Below are 20,497 nucleotides of genomic sequence, written 5' to 3' on the forward strand. Positions count from 1 at the left end.
CAGGCCGCCTTCCGACAGCAGCCCGCAGACCCTCCCACCTCAGCAATCAGCCTGTCGGAGATCGCTGCATCTCAAGGCACTCCTGAGAAACCTTCCCTTGTTTAATAGGAGCTGAACACTCACCGGAATGATCTGCCCGCACACCCCGATGGGTTCATGGCGGGTATAGCTGAAGAAGTCCCCGTCAATGGGAATGGTTTTCCCGTGGTACTTATCAGCCCAGCCAGCATAATAACTTAAAAAAAAAAAAAGAAATCCAAGCTTAATCAATGACTGTCAGGGACCCCTGTATACCCTGGCCCAAAGAGAAGACTCAAACAGGCCCCTTGTAAGGCCCAAACAAGCCCAACTTCCCTTGCTCTTGGCTTACTCCCAGAAAGATTTCCTGGTTAACTGCTAGGGTCACAATAATCCACTCTGGGCAACTAAACTTTGAGCCTCAGAATCACCTGGGATGCTTATAAAAAACACCATGTTCCAGGCACCCACTTCCAACCTACTCAGTCTGGAGCTCCGACACCGATTCCCAGGAATCGGTATTTTTCATACACATTCGGATTTATTACACTATGTTAAAGCAGCCCAGCACCACCGATTAGTATTTGAGAACCGTGGGCTGGACATGGTAAGGAAGTGAAAGCCTCTCTCACAGCCAGCACTTCCTGTATGCAGATCCCAAAGTAGGACTGAAGGAACGGCCACCAGAAATAAATCCTCAACTGGCCCAGCCCCTTGTAAAGCCTCCCATCTAGACACACAGGGACACGGGAGGCAGTAAAGCCCAGCACATTGGCACGGGGGAGAAAAGAGCAGCGTGTGTTTTCAGCATGTAATGGTGACATTTTCAGGGAAGTAGGAAAAATGAGAGGAGGGCAAAGATGAAACGTGGGGTAAAAGGAAAAGTTCTGAAATGAGTGGGATGGCAACGCGAGTCTGAGCCCCACGCTGACCTGGCTTCAAACATGGGTCTGTGATCCTGGAGAGAAAAACAGCCAGGGAGTTGCCAATCTCTACAAGGGAAGGCAGCACCACTCCCTGCCTCCCAGTCTGTATGACATATGTTTTGCAGGCCCCAGAATGGTTACCTAATCAGCACAAAGGCATATTCCTAAAGCTCAGGAGGGCACAGGACAGCCTGAGCTTCACCAGGAGGCTCTCTCTGGGGCATCCTCGCACAGCATTCTAAACTTGGCACTGCGGTCATATGGGGCTGGAAGATTCTTTGCTGTGCGGGCCGTGCTGTGCACTGTAGGCTTTTTAGCAGCCTCCCTGACCTCTATGCACTAGATACCAGTAGCACCCTTTCCCCCTGTGCTGTGACAACCAAAAGTGTCTCCAGGCATTGCCAGCGGTCACCTGGGAGACGTGACTAACTACCCTGGTTGAGAACCCATTATGTTGTCCAACCCCTACTTTTCTGGCACAGCTTCTTCCCCTCCACCTCTGTCCACAGGGTCACAGGGGAGTACTTGTTATTTGTACAATGATCTGTCCACCTGGACCATAGCTGGTCAGACTCGAGGCCAGCCAATCAGGGTGGCAGGTGGCCCCTGAGGCTGGCATTAAGACTTTGGCATTTGGCACTAGGATAAGGGACCGCGGTGTGGTCGGTAGGATCACACATACAGAAGCAAGCCCAGGTGTGGGCAGCCAGGTTCCAGCACACACACTGGCCCTGACAACGGCCAGGGGGTAACTGAGCAAAGAATGAAGCAGGAGGGCTGAGACGGACCACAGTGAGGCTCAGCGGCCTTCTGGATTTCAGACGCCTGACTCTCTGCAGTGCCTGAGTCAGGCCAAGGCTTTGTTACCTGCAGCCCCAAAGACCCCAACAAAGCTCTTATTCCTCATCCTGCATGTCCCGGTCATTAAGATGTTTGATTAAACTAATTCCAAAGCTTGCAAGAAATGATAAAGACTAGAGCAGAGACAGATGAAATGGAGAACAGGAAAACAATAGAGGAAATCAACAAAACCAAAAGTGGGTTCTTTGAAAACTCACCAGACTGACAAACCTTCCACGAGACTAAGAAAAAAAGGCAGAAGACACAAACAACTGAAAACCGAAATGAAAATGGGAACATTACCACTGGACTTACAGAGATAAAAAGGCTTATAAAGAGAATATATGAACAACTTAGCCAACAAATGAGATAACCTACATGAAATGGACAGATTCCATCTAACATAGAAATGACTGAAACGGCCCTGAGAAGAAAGAGAAAATGCTTATGAGTAAGTTATAACTTTGATATTGAGGGATTTTCTCATAAGATGGAGTCTGATAGAACATGTTTCCCCACTTCCTGTGATCCTGTTAAATTATTTTATTTCTGGCCCCCACAACACCTGCTCCTCTGGGGCATGGCCAGAAAAAAGAGCAGGAAACCTAAGCCCGTACCGGAAGCATTTGAGGACCATGTCCAGATCCACCAGGTAGGAGATGACATAGGGCTTGCCGTTATCCAGGGTCTCCAAGGCCTGAGAAAAGAGAAAGAAAGGTCAGCACAGACGTGCAGGCACCAGACTGAATCAAAGCCATCGGTGACGACCATTGCTGAAGCGCAGCACAGACCAAGAAGGGCTGATGGGCCACTTTGTGCCACTGAATGCCGTGACATTTCTGGCCCATGGCCCCTCCCTCTCCAAAGACAGAGAGTGAGGGGTGGGGAGAGGAATGGTGCACCAACTTCTTATGCGGTCATTTCACATGCACGTGTTTTCTAGGTTCTGCTCTAAGCCAAATCCAGGGGCTGAAAGAGCAAAGCGCCAGTGACTAATGACATGAAGCCTCAATCACGATTGTTAAGAGTGCTGGAAAGGAGGGGGTGCCTGGGTGGCGCAGTCATTAAGCATCTGCCTTCAGCTCAGGGTGTGATCCCGGCGTTATGGGATCGAGCCCCACATCAGGCTCCTCTGCTATGAGCCTGCTTCTTCCTCTCCCACTCCCCCTCATTGTGTTCCCTCTCTAGCTGGCTGTCTCTATCTCTTCAAATAAATTAAAAAATAGGGGCGCCTGGGTGGCACAGCGGTTAAGCATCTGCCTTCGGCTCAGGGCGTGATCCCAGCGTTATGGGATCGAGCCCCACATCAGGCTCTTCCGCTATGAGCCTGCTTCTTCCTCTCCCACTCCCCCTGCTTGTGTTCCCTCTCTCACTGGCTGTCTCTATCTCTGTCAAATAAATAAATAACTAAAATCGTAAAAAAAAAAAAAAAAATTAATTAATTAATTAAAAAAATAAAAAATAAAAAAATAAAAAAAATTTTAAAAAAAGAGTGCTGGAAAGGAGAAGCCAGGCTGCCCAGCCCCATCTGAGAAACACCCTCTAGCCTAAACCTGAAGGATATATAGGAGGTAACTAGGCAAAGGGGAAGGTACGAATGATGACAAGCAAAAAGCACCCCAAGCAGAGGAAACAGCATGTGCAAAGGCCCTGATGGCTCAAAGAAGCCGGGCAGTCAAGATACTGAGGGAAGGCTGGTGAGCTGAACTGTGTGTGTGAGGGCCATGGTCCAGCATTAGTTGGGAGACAGAGTCAGACCAGGCAGGACCTTATAGACCATATTGAGGGAACAGGACTTTATCCTAAGGATATACAGAATGCCATGGAAGGGTTCAGAGTGGAGCACCATGGTATAATTTGCCTTCTAGAAGGTTCACTTTGGCTGCTATTTGCAGATTGGGTTGGGGAGAGGAGAGAGTATTGCCTCCTGGTTTCTTCTGCTTCTGGCAGCCAGAGACAAGGCCCACCACACAGAGGGCCTCCGACGGAGGTGTCCATCCCTGGGGGTCTCAGAGAAGGCTCCCCATTGTGACTCCTCTCCCCACCCCCCATTTTTCTTAGCCATCATAGGAGACAATGAGAGGCTCCTCTGGTTGGTACAGGGGTGTACCCCAAAAATGTCCAGCCTACGTGATTCTGACCAGTTATATGTCAGCAACGCAGCCCCCTTCCTGGCTGTCTGTGGGATGCTCGGAGCCTATTCACCACGTGGGACGAGAGGGGAGGGGCTGAGAACTCACTGCTAGGTAGGTCCGGTCCCGCTCAATCAGATCGGCCAGGCGGTTCAGCAGGCGGCCCCTGTCGGATGCATCCATGCGGCGCCAGGGTGAGCCCAGCTGGAAGGCAGCCCGGGCAGCCTTTACTGCCCTGTCCACGTCTTCCTGGAAAACACCCACCAAGGCAGCTCAGGCCTTCTCAGCAATAACTGCCTCCAATTACCACCCACCCCGCTGCCAAAAACAACCATGGGACTTCAGTCAATGCCCATGTGGAAACCTGCCCGAACAGCCCTTCCCCACTGCGAAGGGCTCTGCCCGAGGGGCTTCCAACTCTCCTTTGCAGGAGTCACGGAGGGAGTGCGGAGCCTGACAGTTTCCATTTCTGTATTTTCATTTCAGAATCCCCCAGAGTTTTGGAGGGAAACATTCAGGGCTCCATGCTTAGAATCTGACCATTTCCCCCTCTTCCTAAGAAGCAAGCCCAGAGAACTTAACCATTCCTTCTAAGATGACCGGCTGTCTCCACCAAATGCAGCTTTAACCAGCTTTCTTCTCCTTGGAAAAGCAGTAAAATCAACACAGCATTTTTCATATAGGGAGATGTGTATCAGGAGGTTGGAAGCATGGTTTTCATTAATATTAAACATATTTACTGCACTATAAGCCAGAAAAGTACTATATTCACATTTGCTTTTAGCAGAGAGAGCAGAACATTATACATGAATATAGAAAACTGTCTTAAAGTTGAAGGCAAGAGTCATTCTTAAAATATCTTCAATGCTTTTTTTTTTTTTTAAGATTTATTTATTTATTTTAGAGAGAGTGAGCACAAGTGGGAGAGAGGCAGAGGGAGAAAGAGAGAATCCCCCACTGAGCGTGGAGCCTGCTATGGTGCTCAATCTCACAACCCTGAGATCATGACCTGAGCCGGAACCAAGAGTCAGACGCTCAACCGACTGAGCCACCCAGGCTCCTCTCAATGCCTTTTCTTTAAAAAAAATTTTTTTTTTTTTACTAAAAGTCTAATTTTTAAGTTTTAAAATTACTATTACTATTTTTTATTGCAAGTATATATAATTCCAACAAAGTACACTACCAACACCAGACTAGATCTCAGGAGACCCAAATTCTACCCCACAGGATTCCTCCATCCAGGTGTGCACCTCCCTTCTCCGACCTTCAACTTCCAGGTCTAGAAAAGAGAGATTGGATTAGATGTTCCCAAATTCAGTTCCCAATCTACAATTCCACAGCTGTGTGAATTATGGAACCCAGGTATAATCTAGCACCTTTGTCTGAAGGAAGAGTTTCTGTTGATTCACTTACTCAAAAGATATTCGTTGGCATCTTTGAGTTATGAAAGTAACACACACCTGGTAAAGTTTCAACCACGTAAAAACATATAAAGTAAACAATGAAATTGTCCTTGCCTGCTCCTGCCCCGAGGTAGGTCACCAATTCTCACCTTGTCTCCTTCAGCTACCTGACAGATGACTTCTCCGGTGGATGGATTGATGGTGGGGAATGTCTTCTTGCTGACAGCATCGTGCCACTCATTGTTTATGAAGATCTACAATGAGAAGGAAGAAAGTTCTCAGGACCGGCTCTCAACCCAACACTCACAACCAGTGATGTGGGAGAAAAAAAAAAATCAGAACACATACGAATTAGCCTCAGAGTGATGTGGCGTGAGGTTTCAAGCCCCAGACCTGGAGACGACCTGGTTGGAATGCCCCCTCTGCCAAGTGACCTTGGGTAAGTCATTTGCCCTTCGTTTCTTTGATCTGAGAAATGAAGAGAACGTGTCTACCATATCAGTTGTCCATACTGTTGCGCAACATGTCAAAACTCGGTGGCTTAAATGATTCGTCATCCTCTCACAATCGTGTCCACTGATTGGGCTCAGATGCACAGGTTTGGCTGGGCTGGCTTATGGGGTTGCAGAGCAAGGGTGCATGGGGCTGGATGTGCAAGAGGGGTTCTGTACCACATACATATCTGCTTGGGCCTCCTGACTGTATGGCAGACCTGGGCTCGTCAGCCATCTCCCATGACAGCTGGCTTCCCCAGAGAGTGTTCTGAGAGACCCAGGCAGAAGCTGAAAGGCTTCCTAAGATCCAGCTTCTGAAGTCACACGGCCTCATTTCTGCCACCAAACTCCACTGGTCGGTGTGAGTCACAGGCCCAGTCTAGATCTCGGGGAGGGGACAGAGCCTCCACTGCTCCTTGGGAGGAGCAGCAATGAATTTGCAACCATCTCTCCTCGACCACACTACTGCACAGGGTTGTCGTGAGAACGGGGTCAGGTTTTTCTTTTACCATCCGGTAAACATGTAGTGAACACCTGCGATGCGCCAGGCACTGTTCCAAGGCTGAGGACTCGGTGGAAACCAAATCCAATAAGGACCTTTCTGGCTCATGGAAGTTGTGTTCTGGTAGGTGCAGACAGTAGAGAAGCAAGTAGAGAAGAAATACACAAGGCAATCTCAGATTGCAGTGATAGATACAAAGGAGGAAAACAGGATCCACAAAGAGTCCTAAAGTGGGGGAAGACAGAGAACTTTAGATGGGATGGGTGGGAGGGTCTCTCACAAGCAGATATTTCACTCGAGCCCCGACTAATGAAAAGGAGCCAGCCGCAGGAAGAGTAGGAGGATAAGCAGTCCAGGCAGCAGGAACAGCAAGTGCAAAGGCCTTGGGGGAGGAATAAGTCTGGTGCATTTGAGAAAAAACGAAAGTGGCTAGAGTTCATTGGCCAACCAAGAAGGAAGTGCAAGGAGATGGGATCAGAGAGGAGGGTGGGTCCTGGGAAGCCCTCGGTTCAACACCTGGCCGCTGTCACTGCTGTTGCTGTTATGAGGATTAACGGCAACCAAACCTGGAGAGAGACTGTATGCTGGTTTAATGAGGCCAATGTCAAGGGGGACGGAAGCCTCTTCATTCACTCGGAGAAAAGGTCCTTATCCAAAGCTGCTTAATTAAGTGCCAAAATTCACTCTCTGCTTCTAAGAGCCAGGCGATGGCCTCCAAGGGAGGACAGGGAAGAACTCTCCCAGCAAGCTGTTCCCCTTCAGGATGGGGAAGCTGGTCTGGGGGTTGGGGACACTTGGTCACTTCACCAGGGCTGAGCAAAGGTCACAGGGTGACCGTCTGTTCAAGGCCACTCTGCCTGCCTTCCTCAAGGGCTCTCCTTGGCCCCAGCATCCCAATATGGCCTGGCGCAGGGAGTCATCTCCAGTTACTCTGGGCCAGAGTCTAGGACCACAAACAAGACCAAGCCACCAAGCAAAGTCAGGAGTTTGGCCAGGGCCAAAGATTTCAGGGCCAGCAGGGCCCAGGGAGCGCTGGCCTGGCTCCATGGGCAAGAACAGGGTCAGGACGAGCACCCGGATGAATCCACGCTGTTTTGATTGTAGTTGTATCACATGGGCAAAGCACTTCACCTCACTCTGCAGTGAGAATCGTCACAGTACCCCTTGTGACGTGGCACGTGAGGGTTCCAGGTGTATGCACAAAGCTTCAGGGGGAGTAAGTGTGCAATGCTGTGGCGGTGCCCGTGGGATTGGGTGGCACAGGAAGGGGCTGGTTAGGAAAGGGTCTACCAGGGGTCACTTTCCCAGGCTCAAATTTGGTATTTTTGCACAATCCCCCCCCCCCCACCATCAGGGCAAAATCCGCAGCTATGCACCTACAGTAAAAGGCTTCTGGCATTTAGCAGGAGCACGTAGGCAAACATCAGCCAGAGTCTTTGGAAGTATGTTCGTGTGGATTCACATTAGCTGGCTGATCATTAATCTTGAGGGAAACAGACACCTGTTGCTGAGAAGCAGGCAATCAGCAGTTTCCAGTGGGGGGATGGGCGTGGCAAAAAGCGCTCTGGCTTGAAGCCGAGTGGCCCTGAGTTCCAGTGGGCCGAGTCCTGCGCACCTGTTCCCCTGAGAACTGGCTTCCCCCTCCTGGTGAACGCCAAGGCCTGTACTCTTTACCTGGTTCTCCTCCAGTTCCAGCCTCCAGTCAGAGCCCTGGTGTGCCTTCAAGGAGGTCAGAACTCTTGCTTCCTAATCTCCATCTTCACGGTTTACTTACTGCCCAACTGCAAGTTTGATTTTGAGGTTTTATTCTGGGTGGTGTAAAAAGCACCAACCTCTAAGCCACGCAGACCTGGGTTCGAATCTCGCCTCTACCCCTCACCGGCTGTGGCCTTGGGCCAATCCCTTCACTTGCAGATGCTTCATCAGGCTCTGGGGAGAATCTGTCTGGGCTGATGTGAGGATTAACTGTAACAAGGGGTGTAAAGCTCCTGAGCCAGGACTCTGCACCCAGTGGCTCTTGCCACAGCAGTCACTGTGACAAAACTGGATCCCGTGGCTCTCTCAGGTGGAAGATGGTTAGGAGCAGAAGCCAGGCAGATCCGTACACCCCTGCCTGTGTTATTCCCCGTACCACAGCATACTAAGTTTGTCCCGAAGAAGTTTTAATTGTTATTTTGCAAAGATCAGGAAGTATGAAGCAGAGAGGTAGGCCAGTCAGCCGAACCCCCAGTCCTCACCCCTTCCTCCCTGGGCAAGGCACACCATTCCCCTGATCTTAGACTAGGACTGTGGCAAGACCGCTCCCTGGCACCTATTTGCCTTTCAAAGCCCTGAACTTGCTGGGTCACTCCCCATTGTTAAATTTTCAACAATCCATCCTTCTTTTTCCCTGATAAAATAAGCCTGAATTTGCCAAGCAGGAAGCTAGAATCTTCCTTCTATTTCAAGTTCCCCTTTCCCTCCTCCTACAGCCAGCCTTCAGTGGTCTCCCTGACCCACCCTTGGGCAGGGATGGGGCACAGGCTAAGAACTGTTCTCACCCTGAGTCTTGGCCAAAGCTCTGCTTCGAGCAAGGAGAATTTCACCACATTCACTTAAGTAAACACAAGGGCCAACATCAGGCCAAATGCTTCATAACGTCCTGGCCCGAAACCCAGAGCTTGACTTCCGTAACAGGCTTAACTCGGTCATCCTGGGAGAGGGTTCTCCCAGCTTGCACTTCCTTACTCAAGTTTCTAGAGTCAGAGCAACATGCAGAGAGACACCCTAGGGACATCCTAGCGACATCAGGAGCTGGCGCTCTGAATCTGGACTCCAGGCAAAACTCCTAGAGCTTTTCCATCAACATGACGTATTTTCTCCATGTTTTAATAAATACGCCTCCCTTCGTTCTGCACAAGTTGGACTCACTCATTCTTGCAGTTGATCAGTTTTAACAGAGTACCATGTCCATGCTGGGCACTGAGTGAAAAAGCAAAGTCCTGGCTCCTTGAGCTCAAGTCCTGGGGAGGAGAAACGCGATCAATAAGCAGACCAACAAAGCAAGAAGCAGAAACAAACAGGCAACAGTGAGCCACAGACCAGCGAGTCAGACCGCACCTGAGGGGGGACCTGAAGGAAGAGCCTGGGGATAGGAGGAACCCAAAGGGCCCCATGGCTGCAGAGTAAGGATGAGGAATGGAAGCTGTGTGCGGGGAGCTGTGCTGGTGCTGGGGTACACAGGGAATGGGACAGAGGCGGGAGCGTCTGCTCTGAGTGGGGATCGTCGACTTTCTAATTTCTTTACTTGCTTTTCTCAGTAACAGTTTTTCTTGGACATTATTCCACAAGCAGATGGCCCCATTATTTTAAGCAACACAGCAGTCCTCAATATGAACAGACCACAGTTTATGTAAGCATTTCCCACACGTGCACTTTAAGGATGACTTTCACTGTTCCTGATGGCGCTGCTACAGCAAACAGCCTTGGGCGCACATCTTTGCGAACCTGGGACAGATGACTGTGTAAAAATCACAACTGCTGAGTTAGAGGATAACGTGATCCTTGGGCTGCGTCCAGAAACTTGGGTGGTGTGGTGGGTGCCTAGAAGCTGGGGGCCCCAGGGAGGAGGCCAAACCAAGGCGAGGACAGAGCGACATTCCAGTGCCACCCCCACCCCAAGGCACTGGACAGCCATCACCTGTGCAAGGTCTCCAAGAACAGGTTCAGTGGTGTTCAGTAGCTCCAATTTAGCAGACAGGATGCATTCTAGAAAGATTTTAATTCAAGCTTTGATGCATGAAAGAATTGGGGTCTATTACCTAGGAAATCTACCTCGCTCGAATATGTTACTTTCCCCGGGGGTGAGGGAGCAAACGGGGCAGTTTTCTGTCTTGGGGAGACTTGCTGGCATTTGCTTTTTCAACAGCAGTTAGGTAACTTATGTCTAATAGAAAATAGATGCTGTCTTTTGTATTGCAAGATTCTGAGGAGATAAGTTCAAGAAAAACACTAAATGCTACACACATTCACGTTTCTGAAACCTCGGGGTTAGTTTAGTACTAAGGCCAAGGGCAGCCACCTCCCCAGGCTTGCTGGAGACATTCTGGCACCTCACCAGACCCTCGCCTCCTCTCCTCGCTCCCAGGGCCTTTCATTCTGCATTCCTGGATTTTTCACCACATTCACCGTGGGAGGATAGGTACTACTGTGGACTGTTTGCCAGGCAGGCATGTTTCCAATCTGTTGATGTTCTCTGGGCGTATCATTAATTAGGCAACCTCTATGTTGCTGCAGTCACTTCCCTTGGATAATTTTAGCCCTCCCTGCATGTCTTCACATTCTTATTCACATTAACTCCATAGTTCTTTAAAAAAGCCCCTTCTGGGTAGAAATACTGTGTTCCCATTCCTTGCTACTGGAACACAAGATTATAAACATAGTTTCATAAATGGCAACCATTCATGCCTTCAATAAATATTTACCGAGCAGCAATCTTATTTCTGATCTTGGTGCTAGGGGCTGGGAATACACATGTGAACACAAACACGGTTCCTCCCTTCTGATCTCAAGTATTTAAGTTCAGTAATCCCCTAAATATTTACATCCTTCAGGCGCCCAAGTGGCTCGGTTGAGCGTCCGACTCTTAACTTTGGCTCAGGTCATGATCTCAGAGTTGGGAGATCAAGCCCCATGTTGGGCTCCATGCTCAGTGGGGAGTCTGTTTGGAGATTCTCTCTCTCCCCCCCCCACCTCTCTTTCTCAAATAAATAAACACTTTTTTTTTTTTAAAGATTTTTATTTATTTATTTGTCAGAAAGAGAGCATGCACACAGCAGGGGGAGCGGCAGGCAGAGGGAGCAGCAGGCAGATGGAGCCTGATGTGGGACTCCATTCTAGGACCCCAGGATCATGACCTGAGCCGAAGGCAGATGCTTAACTGACTGAGCCACCCAAGTGTCCCAATAAATACATCTTTAAAAAAAAAAACCTGACATCCTTTTTTGACCATAGGACCTGGTCATGAGGCAGCACAGAATGTGGCTAAGGGCATGCATGTCAGAGGTGAGCCTTGGTTTCATACTTACCACTTAAAGTTAACATGACCTCCCTGAGCCTAGTTCCCTCATCTGTAACAGCTACAATATCTGCTTCATACAGTTGTCGGAGGGATAAAAGGTGAAAATGTAGTTCTATGTCCTCAGCACAGGGCCTGACAGATCCTAAGAGATCAGTAATCACGATTATTGGTTCCGGGGCTCTGTACGCACGTACACACACATCTGTCCTTTACCCCTGACCTCAACACCACAAGTCACCTGTAATTCCGTGTGTTTCCACAAATGCACAGATTCTGGGGAGGCATTTGTGTTCATTCATAATCTAAAATAATTATTGTTAGAAGCAGAGGTACCAAGGAGAGGTCTGGTGAAATCCTCCAAATCTCTGCTGTTACCTGAATCTATTATTTCTAGAGGATCTTAAAACTCTTTCACAAGCAATAAAACCAGTATGGTCAGTGTGGAGATATTTCACTCAACTCATTCATTCCAAAGCCACTTCAAACCACTGCTTAATCCAATGTAAGTTTTGGCTCATTATGTAAGAATCTCCCAAGGAAAACAAGGAAAATCAAATTTCTCTTCTGTATATACTACCTGTTAGCAGTGATTATCTGCAGGTGTGGGATATCAGAGGCCTGTCACTTTCTTTTTTCTTTTTATATTTGCTTACAGGTTGCTTAGCTTTAATGAAAAAAAAGTTTTAAATAAAGCCAAAGTTCCCTTTAATCACTACCAGCAAAGAGATTCTCTGTGCAGCACCCCCGCCCCCCACAAGGCACTCACTACCCTCACACCAAGGCATATTCCTTCCAGTACACTTACATACATTCTATATAGAGATAGGTCTACTCACATTCAGTGTAAAAGTTTGTTTGGGTAGTTTAATAAGTTTCATATCTGCAGAAAGCCAGACCCTTTCCCGCCTTGACACATTGTTTTTGAGACCCATTATTCATACAGCTCCAGCTAATTCTTGTAACTACTGCATGCATTGAATTATTCGTTCCTTTAACCATAGCACATGTTGTTCTTCTGTTTCCCCATGGATGGAAAGCTGGCTTCCTAGGTTTTTGCTAATGTAAATTACAGGGCAATGAACATCTGTGTATGCCTATATATATTTCCATGAGTTTCTACCTTCTAGACTTCTGTAATGCTTGACTTTTGGTACTGAGGACGTATTAATATTATAACCAGAAAAATGCTATACAGGGAGATCCTTTCTTTCCTTTTCTTTTTTTTTTTTTTAATTTTATTTATTTGAGAGAAAGAGAGAGGCAGAGACAGAGCATGAGGAGGGGGAAGGGGCAGAGGGAGAGGGAGAAGCAGGCACTGAGCCACTCAGGCGCCCCAGGGAGATCCTTTCTTAATTTCCTTTTTGTCAGTTCTCTCTTTAGTTCCTGAGTGCTGTGGTCAAGAGGCTAAGAATAGAGACACAAATTTAATTCACCCCAAACTCCCGTTCAACTTTACCAGAACCTAGCTTACCCCTTCAGGAAACAAATTACAACTACAACAGCACCCACATAATGGAGTTACATCACCATTATCTCATAAGCTTAACAGCATCACCCTTATCCCAGCTTTTACTTAAGGCTGCATAAGTAGCCTTATGTGAGGCTGGATGCCCTCACAGGCACAAGCCGGGCACTTGCTAAGGGCTGTATAAGGATGACCTCACTGCATCCTCACAGCAACCCTAGGATGTAGATGGGATTTTTACCCCATTTTACAGATGTGGTAGCTGAGGTGCAGTGTTAAATAATTGTACCACCCTCCGTAGCCCCCTCTTCCCTGCCTTGTTTTTCTCCATAGCGCTGATTGCCTTGGCCATACTATGCATTTCACTTACTTGTCTATCTCCACCATCCCAGCCACAAACTTCCCACAGGCAGGGGTTCCTGTCTGTTTTGTTCATTGGAACTGGGAGTACTCAGGAATTGTCTGTTGAATGAATGAACCTGCCTAAGTCAACACTAATGAGTGGCAGGCGGTCTGAATCCAGAGCGCAACATGGTATCTAACAACATTCTGGTCTTCGTTATTATTTATCAACCAACATGGGGAGTCAGGACGATGGCAGAGTGGGAGGATCCTGAGCTCACCTGGTCCCACAGACATACCAAGATAACAGCTACAGCTATGCAACTAACTCTGAAAACGACCTGAAGACTGGCAGAACAGACCTTCCACAGTTCATCATAGATAGGAGGCCACACTGAAAAGGGTGGGAGGAACAGAGACACAGTTGGGAACCAAACCCCTGGCAAGACTAACCACAAAGGGGAGGGACACCACAAGCTTGGAGAAGCAAATGCAAGAGATCAAACCCTACACTAGGCACACCAGGCACTGGTGACTCACACTGGGAAGACAAGTCCCCATGATACCTGGCTCTGAAAACCAGTGGGGCTTAACTTCAGGAGCTTTTAAAATCAGCAGGGCTTAACTCAGGGTATTTATTATCAACCAACATGAATCGATGATGTTGAAGATGAACGTATTAGTCACACTCCATCCAGAGAGGTTACTTTGCTGAAGCCACAGTCCCTTTTGCTTTCCTTTGAGTTATCTTTCCAGATCTTAATTACTCTCCAAGTCAGGAAAGAAAAACAGAATGAAAAATGAAAATCAGTTTGTTGACAGAGGTGTGTCCCTGAAATCGCCAAGGATAAGAAATGTTGATCTTCAAGAAGCTTGGTTATCATCAGCTCCCCCTACAGGTCCCTGCTTGTGAGTGGGGGAAGGAGAATGTGTCCTGAAATCTTCCTAACCCAATCAATAAGTTTACCCCACCCTGCCGCCTCACCCAAGACAAGTGGAGGCAAGAGGACCCCAGGAAGGTGAGCCAAACCACCCCCCTCAACCCCTTTTGGACTGAGAGAAGGAGGTAGGAAGGAGAAGACCTGTTGCCTGCACCCCTCCCACCCATCCAGGTGAGACCCAACAAGCCCGAAGTGTCCAAAAGCGCCTCCCCAGCAATGCCCTTGGCAAGAAAACCTAGCCTACAGAAGCAATTTCAAAGCCTACTGGAAGAGCTCCTTTTGGGGAAGCTCAACTCCACAATAGTTATTGAACTTCAAGGACCCAGTAACACCCCAGGAAATGTGCAGTAATATGATCTAGTTTGTACCTGGAGCCCCTGGCTCCTAGAGACTCAAAGTATTCAGATTAGATTTTGGCACGCTTGCCAGCAGGGTTAGCAGCAATGCAACACTGAAAACAGCCCAAGGAAGTTTAAGAGCCAGTTCCAACACGGTGGGATGCATTGCAACCTTGGGAAGAATAAAAAAGATATCAATGTGCTAACTGAGAAAGATAACTCAGATACCTTGTTCGATGACACAGTGCTTTGGAATAGTAAGTGCTAGTAACTCATTTATGCAAAAAAAAAAAATCTGGTGCATGCTTCTCACACACACACATGCAAAGAAAATGCAGAGAGAATGCAGGATCACAGACCTCCCTGTTAACGTGCTCTTGGAGGTAGTGCAATGGGGGATGAGGAAGTTTTACAGTACTCTGTATTTTTACAGTGAGCAACTGTTACTTTTATGATCTCAAAAACTGTGATAAAGGAAAGAAGCTTCAGGGAGATTGTACTCCTCTCCCCCAACTCACATCCCCAGACTAAGTCTGGAGAGCAGGACTCAGGCTATCTACAAGACCCAAGTGCACGTAATGTTTAGATGCCATTTCCTCACCTCCACGTGACCACAAAGGAGGAAGATCTTAATTAGAGCTTGTGTCCGCAAAGGCTTGGGGTGCTGACACCTTTCCCTTAAGGATATTTCTGCGTGATCTTTCTGATGTTCAAGTCTTTCAAGCATGAACTCCTCATTAAGCAGCCTACCAAAAGAACAACAGCTGCTGCACTGGGGGCTTGTGTTTTGCAAAGGCAATTTTATCTTTTGTTTTTATTCCCTCGCAAATGACCATTTTTAACACTCCTTACTATCGCACAGATGTGTCTTAACCCACCACCTGTGTGCACATTTGCAGCCCAGCTCTGGGCCAGACAAGCAGGTCCACTGTTGAAAGTAGTCAGCCAGGGATCATGGCATCATAAATCGGCAGTGACCCCTCTATTCCAACCCCTAGTTGCATCAATAGTAGTGCAGAATGTTCTGGTTAGAGGCTTTCTCTTGGGAGCCGAAATAGGAATCCCAACTTTGCCACTGGCTTCAATATGTGGGCAACTCACAAAACCTCTCTGTAACTCAGGCTGTTCATATATAAAATGGAGATGATCTCAGTGCCCTTCTCACTGGACTGTTGTAAGGATGAAACGACCGAACAGAATGGTGCCAGGTGCACAGAGAATAGCTGTTCTTGCTATAGGTGGTCACCAAGTGTAGGAGGCCTGGTGCTGACCCTCTCACCCACTCCCACTTTACAGAAGAAAATCTGAAGCTCACAGAAGGGAAGTTTGTTGCACATGCAAACCGAACTCTTCACAACGATTACCTTCTCTGTGAAGTCCAGCACTTCACCCAAACTCAAAGATCAAAAGAATATTCCAAAGTCCTGCTTGAGCAAGAAACTGGCCTCTGAGAATCGGTGTTATCCTGGAAAGCCCCTCCTTGGTTTGCTGGAAGAAAACCAGCTCCTTGGAGGGCACGGACGCCATCTGGGGGTGGCGCCCCAGAGGCGAAGGTCCCGTACCCTTTCCCCATTCCCAGCAGTGGACGTGGGCGCTCTCGGCCGAGGGGCCTTGGCCTTTTCCTTGGCTAATAGGTGAAATTCAGCTGAGAAGGCCCCCTCCTTTTCTTGTTTTTTGGACTTCCTTGGACATGGGCGAAAATTAACGAGTAAGAAATGACCAAGGAAAAGAGAGAAAAGCTCCCGCTAAGACGGACTTTGATGGAAACGTCGTCTGGGTTGGTGATGGTGAAAGCCCTTTGCAGACTCTGCGGCGACTAAGGCCGAGGGGCGGAGAACGGAACCCCGAGAGTTGGCGCAGGAAAACGGACCGCGGCCGGACGAGAACAAACAAGCGGCCCAAGGCCGGATCGGAAGGAAAGGAAGGTGTGCGTAAAGCCCAAGCGCTGCAAACCCCGCGAGCCCCAACTGGGTCAACTGGGGCCCAAAGAGACCCAGGGCCTTTCCACCCGGCGGGCTCCTTCTCCCCGAGAGAACAAAGCCCCGGGGCCGGCGGCCTCACCTGGTTGTAGAGGACTTCAGGCTGCTGGTTGGGGGCCGGCACCGCCTGGGTGGCAGCGGCCGACAGGAGACGGCGGCCCAGGCGGGGCCCGAGGCCAGCGGCGGCGAGCGCAGCGGTGCGCAACATGCTGAGGAGGGAGCGGCCGTGCAGGACGCTGCGTGGACAGTGTGTGCCCGGCAGCCGGCTGGCGCTGCTGGGGGGGTAGATGGTGGGGGGGTCACGGCGACCGCGACCTCTCCCCGCCCCTGGCGCGGCCGCCAATGGGCTGGCGCGGGGCGGGACGCGGGGGGGGGCGTGCCCGTCACCTCCCCTCCTTCCCCTTTCCTCGCCCCCCCCCCCGGTCCCTGTCGGAGCTGCGCGGCGGCGCCCCCTCCTCCGGCCCCCAGCCCTGGGGTGATCCCCCTCGGCTCCCCTTTGTGTCCCGCTACCGCCCCCCGCGTGGCGCACCGGGTATATGCAATAACCCGACCTAGCGAATTCAGCGTGCGTTGAACTCTGAATGTGTGCCTGAACCCTAACGTGAACAGGCCTGACCCAGAGCAACCCTGGCCCTGACTTACCCGGGCTTACGCTCTAGTGAGAGAGGCTGACCTTAAACCAAACACGAGGTAATTTCGGAAAGTGGTAAGGAATGCGAAGATAACGAATAGGGTGAAGACACGATTGGAGCAGAGAGCACTGCTTTTAAACCCCTTGGTCAGGAAGTGACAGGTGAGACCTGAATTGTCTTCGGAAAATCTTACACACAGATGTGAGGAGTTCGCAGAGGATGGCTTGCTTGATTTGCATCTTAAACTCACTGGTTTCTCATTCTGTGGAGAAAGGACTACAAGAGAGCAGGGGTGGGGGCAAGGATCTTGCAAACTGTTTAATTCCGGGAACATCCTGGAGCTGGGCACTGGGGGGACAGGGAGGAGTCAGAGTAGATTCACTAGGAAGGGGGATGGATACTAGGTCAGTTGTGTGCATTTCAACCAGATAATATCAGCAGAAGTCCGAGGAGAAGTGAAGAAACCTGGCAGGAAGATCCGGGCTGTGTTTTGACAGCAGAGAAGCAGAGGAAAGGGGCAGATCTAGGCAGCAAGTGTATGGGTTGCAGCTATTGAGTCTCCGGCCGCTGGAGCTAAGGCTGAAGAGGTTGACCAATGCCGGATATTAAGCACAAGGCAAAGGGTTCTAAGGTCTGAAGGAGACTCACATGGTATGTGGGGTATGTGGGGTATGTGGTGTGTGTGTGTGTGTGTATTTTGTTTCGCTTTAAGGAGCTAGTGTGATGTCAAAAGGATAACACAATAACAGAGCTACTACAACAGATATGCCACAAAATTCCAGTGACTACATACAGTCGAGTCCCTGCTCACATTGTGTCTCACACAGATGCTCCCTTCTAGGCAGAAGCCCAGGGACCCAGGCTCTTTTCCTTGTATGACTCTGAGGTTAATACCTGATTCCCAAAACCACGGTGGAGCTCAGCGTCATTTCAGACAACCAGAGGAGAAAAAAGCGTGAAAGATGGCACAGGGAAGTTTTTATGGCTGAGCCCGTTTCATTGGGTCTTCAGTCACATGGCCATTCCTCCATATAAGGAGTCTGGAAAATGAGCTGTGTGCCCCGGAAGAAAGGGCAATAGGTTTGGAGATCAGCTGCAGAGATAAACTGAAAAGTGAACCTCCTTCTTATCTGAATGCGGCACTCAGTCCCCACTTCCCCTTCCCCAAGACATCTTGCTTTGTTCACTTAATAATGTGTATGGGAGATGGTTCTGCACCAGCACACAATAAACGTGTCCCCATTCTCTATAACAGTTACATAGAATTCCACTGGATTCATGTACAGTTTTTATTTAATGAATTTCCTACGGTTGGGCTTTTAGGTTGTTTCCAAACTTTTGCCATTATAAACAATGCCAAAATGTATATATCCTGGACTGACTTGGGAAATTCATAGAAACAGAGCTGCTAAATCAAGGGATATTTATAATTTTAAATATATGTTGGCTCTTGAACAATACAGGGTTGAACTGTGCAGGTCCACTTCCATGCAAATTTTTTACAGTACTGTAAATATATTTTCTTTTCCTTACGATTTTCTTAACATCTTCATTTCTCTAGCCGATTTAATTGTATGAATGCAGTACATAATATGTATAACATACAAAACGTGTTGATTGACTATTTATGCATGGGATCGGTGTCTTTTGGTTAGCGATAGGCTATTAGTAGTTAAGTTTTGGGGGAGTCAAAAGTTGCATGTGGATTTTCGACTGCATGGGAGGTCAGTGCCCCTAACCTCTGCGTTGTTCAAATGTTAACTGTAGATATTGCTGTATTACCCTCCATAGAGGTTTGATTAATTTACAACGCCCTCCCCTTCCCCCCTCCCACCCACTCCCCTGTTGTCATATATGAGTTTCCTCACACCCGCACCAATACAATTTATCATGTTTTTTTAAGCTTTATTAATCAAATAGGTGAAAAATAGCATTTCACTGTCACATTAATTTGCATTTCCCTTTTCAGGAGTGAGCTTGAACATCTTGCCTACATGAAGTCATGTGTTCTTCCTCTGCTACAAACTGTTGAGGTACCTTGCTCATTTTTCCATTGGATTGTTGTCTGTGTCTTTAAAACTGATTTGTAGGTGCTTTATGTATGTCAACGCAATTAGCATTTCGTTCATTTCGTATATGGTGCAGATATTTTCTGCCAGTCATCGTTAATCTTTTTACTTAGTTAATGCCTTTTTTGGTTTTGGTTTTGTCTTAAGGGTTTTTTTTGTTGGTGGTGTTTTGGGAGGGGAGGTTGTCCAGTGTTTTCTTTTCTCTAATTTATGTATTTATTTAAGTAATCTCCATAGCCGTCATGGGGCTGGAAACCATGACCCCAAGATCAAGAGTCACATGGTCTTCTCACAGAGCCAGCCGGGCACCCCTGTCCAGTGTTGTCTTTTATGTCTCTGGCTTTTATGTCATGCCTAGAAAACCTCTTCCACTCAGACTATTTTTTCTTTTCTTTTTTATTTTTTCTAAAGTTTTATTTATTTATTTGAGAGAAAGAGAGCACAAGCAGGCAGAGGGGCGGAGGGAGAGAGAGCGGGGAGCCCAACATGGGGCTCAATCCCAGAACCCTGAGATCATGACCTGAGCTGAAAGCAGATGCCCTAACCAACTGATCCAACCAGGCGCCCCTCAGACTATTTTTTAAATGTCTTCTATATTTTTTCTGTTATTTTTCAACTTTATGGGGATATAATTGATATATAACATTGTGTAAATTCACAGTTGGATCCCCTTACGTATTGCAAAATGATGGCCACTATTGCAGTAGCTAACATCTCCATCATGTTACATAGTTACCATTTCTTTTTGTGTGTGGTAAGACCATTTAAAATATACTCTCTTAACAACTTTCAAGTATATAAGTATAAAAGTTGGTCATTGTAATCACTGGTCATTGTAATCACCATACCCTACCAGATCCCCAGAACCTATTCATCTTATCACTAGAAGGTTATACCCTTTGACCAACATTTCGCCATTTCCTTCATTACGTAGCCCCAGGTAACCACCTTTCTGTGAGTTTGGCTTCTTAGATTCCGAATATAATAGAGATCATACGGCATTTATCTTTCTTTTTTTTTTTTTTTAAGATTTTATTTATTTATTTGACAGAGAGAGAGACAGCCAGCGAGAGAGCGAACACAAGCAGGGGGAGTGGGAGAGGAAGAAGCAGGCTCATAGCGGAGGAGCCTGATGTGGGGCTCGATCCCACAACGCCGGGATCACGCCCTGAGCCTAAGGCAGACGCTTAACCGCTGTGCCACCCAGGCGCCCCGGCATTTATCTTTCTGTCTGACTTACTTCACTTGGCATAACACCTTCAAGGTTCATCCATATTGTTGCAAATGTCAGGATTTCTTTCCTTCTCATGGCTGAACCATATACCATTGTATTTATATACATTTTCTCTATCCATTC

At 48.1% G+C, this 20,497-nt stretch overlaps 2 protein-coding genes across 3 annotated transcripts in view; one reads left to right on the forward strand and one right to left on the reverse strand.

Annotated features, from left to right (window-relative positions):
• Nucleotides 1-16,797, reverse strand: part of ALDH2 (aldehyde dehydrogenase 2 family member) — a 30,263-nt gene extending 13,466 nt beyond the window's left edge. Inside the window, exons 1-5 of one of the 2 annotated variants that reach the window (XM_026514892.3) lie at nucleotides 16,522-16,797; nucleotides 5,469-5,573; nucleotides 4,025-4,165; nucleotides 2,402-2,481; nucleotides 124-235 (exon numbers count right to left, since the gene is read on the reverse strand). In XM_026514892.3, the coding sequence (XP_026370677.2) occupies nucleotides 124-235; nucleotides 2,402-2,481; nucleotides 4,025-4,165; nucleotides 5,469-5,573; nucleotides 16,522-16,647 (564 nt within the window). In that variant the 5' untranslated portion in view covers nucleotides 16,648-16,797. The remainder of the gene's footprint in view (nucleotides 1-123; nucleotides 236-2,401; nucleotides 2,482-4,024; nucleotides 4,166-5,468; nucleotides 5,574-16,521) is intronic. The other variant, XM_057306076.1, reaches the window with a different exon arrangement.
• The window catches only part of BRAP (BRCA1 associated protein), a 101,560-nt gene continuing 86,550 nt past the window's right edge, over nucleotides 5,488-20,497 (forward strand). Inside the window, exons 1-2 of the mRNA XM_057306075.1 lie at nucleotides 5,488-5,758; nucleotides 19,041-19,104. The gene's annotated coding sequence lies outside the window, so the exon portion shown is untranslated. The remainder of the gene's footprint in view (nucleotides 5,759-19,040; nucleotides 19,105-20,497) is intronic.

Source organism: Ursus arctos, unplaced genomic scaffold, assembly GCF_023065955.2.
Source record: "Ursus arctos isolate Adak ecotype North America unplaced genomic scaffold, UrsArc2.0 scaffold_34, whole genome shotgun sequence".
NCBI classification, from domain to species: Eukaryota; Metazoa; Chordata; class Mammalia; order Carnivora; family Ursidae; genus Ursus; species Ursus arctos.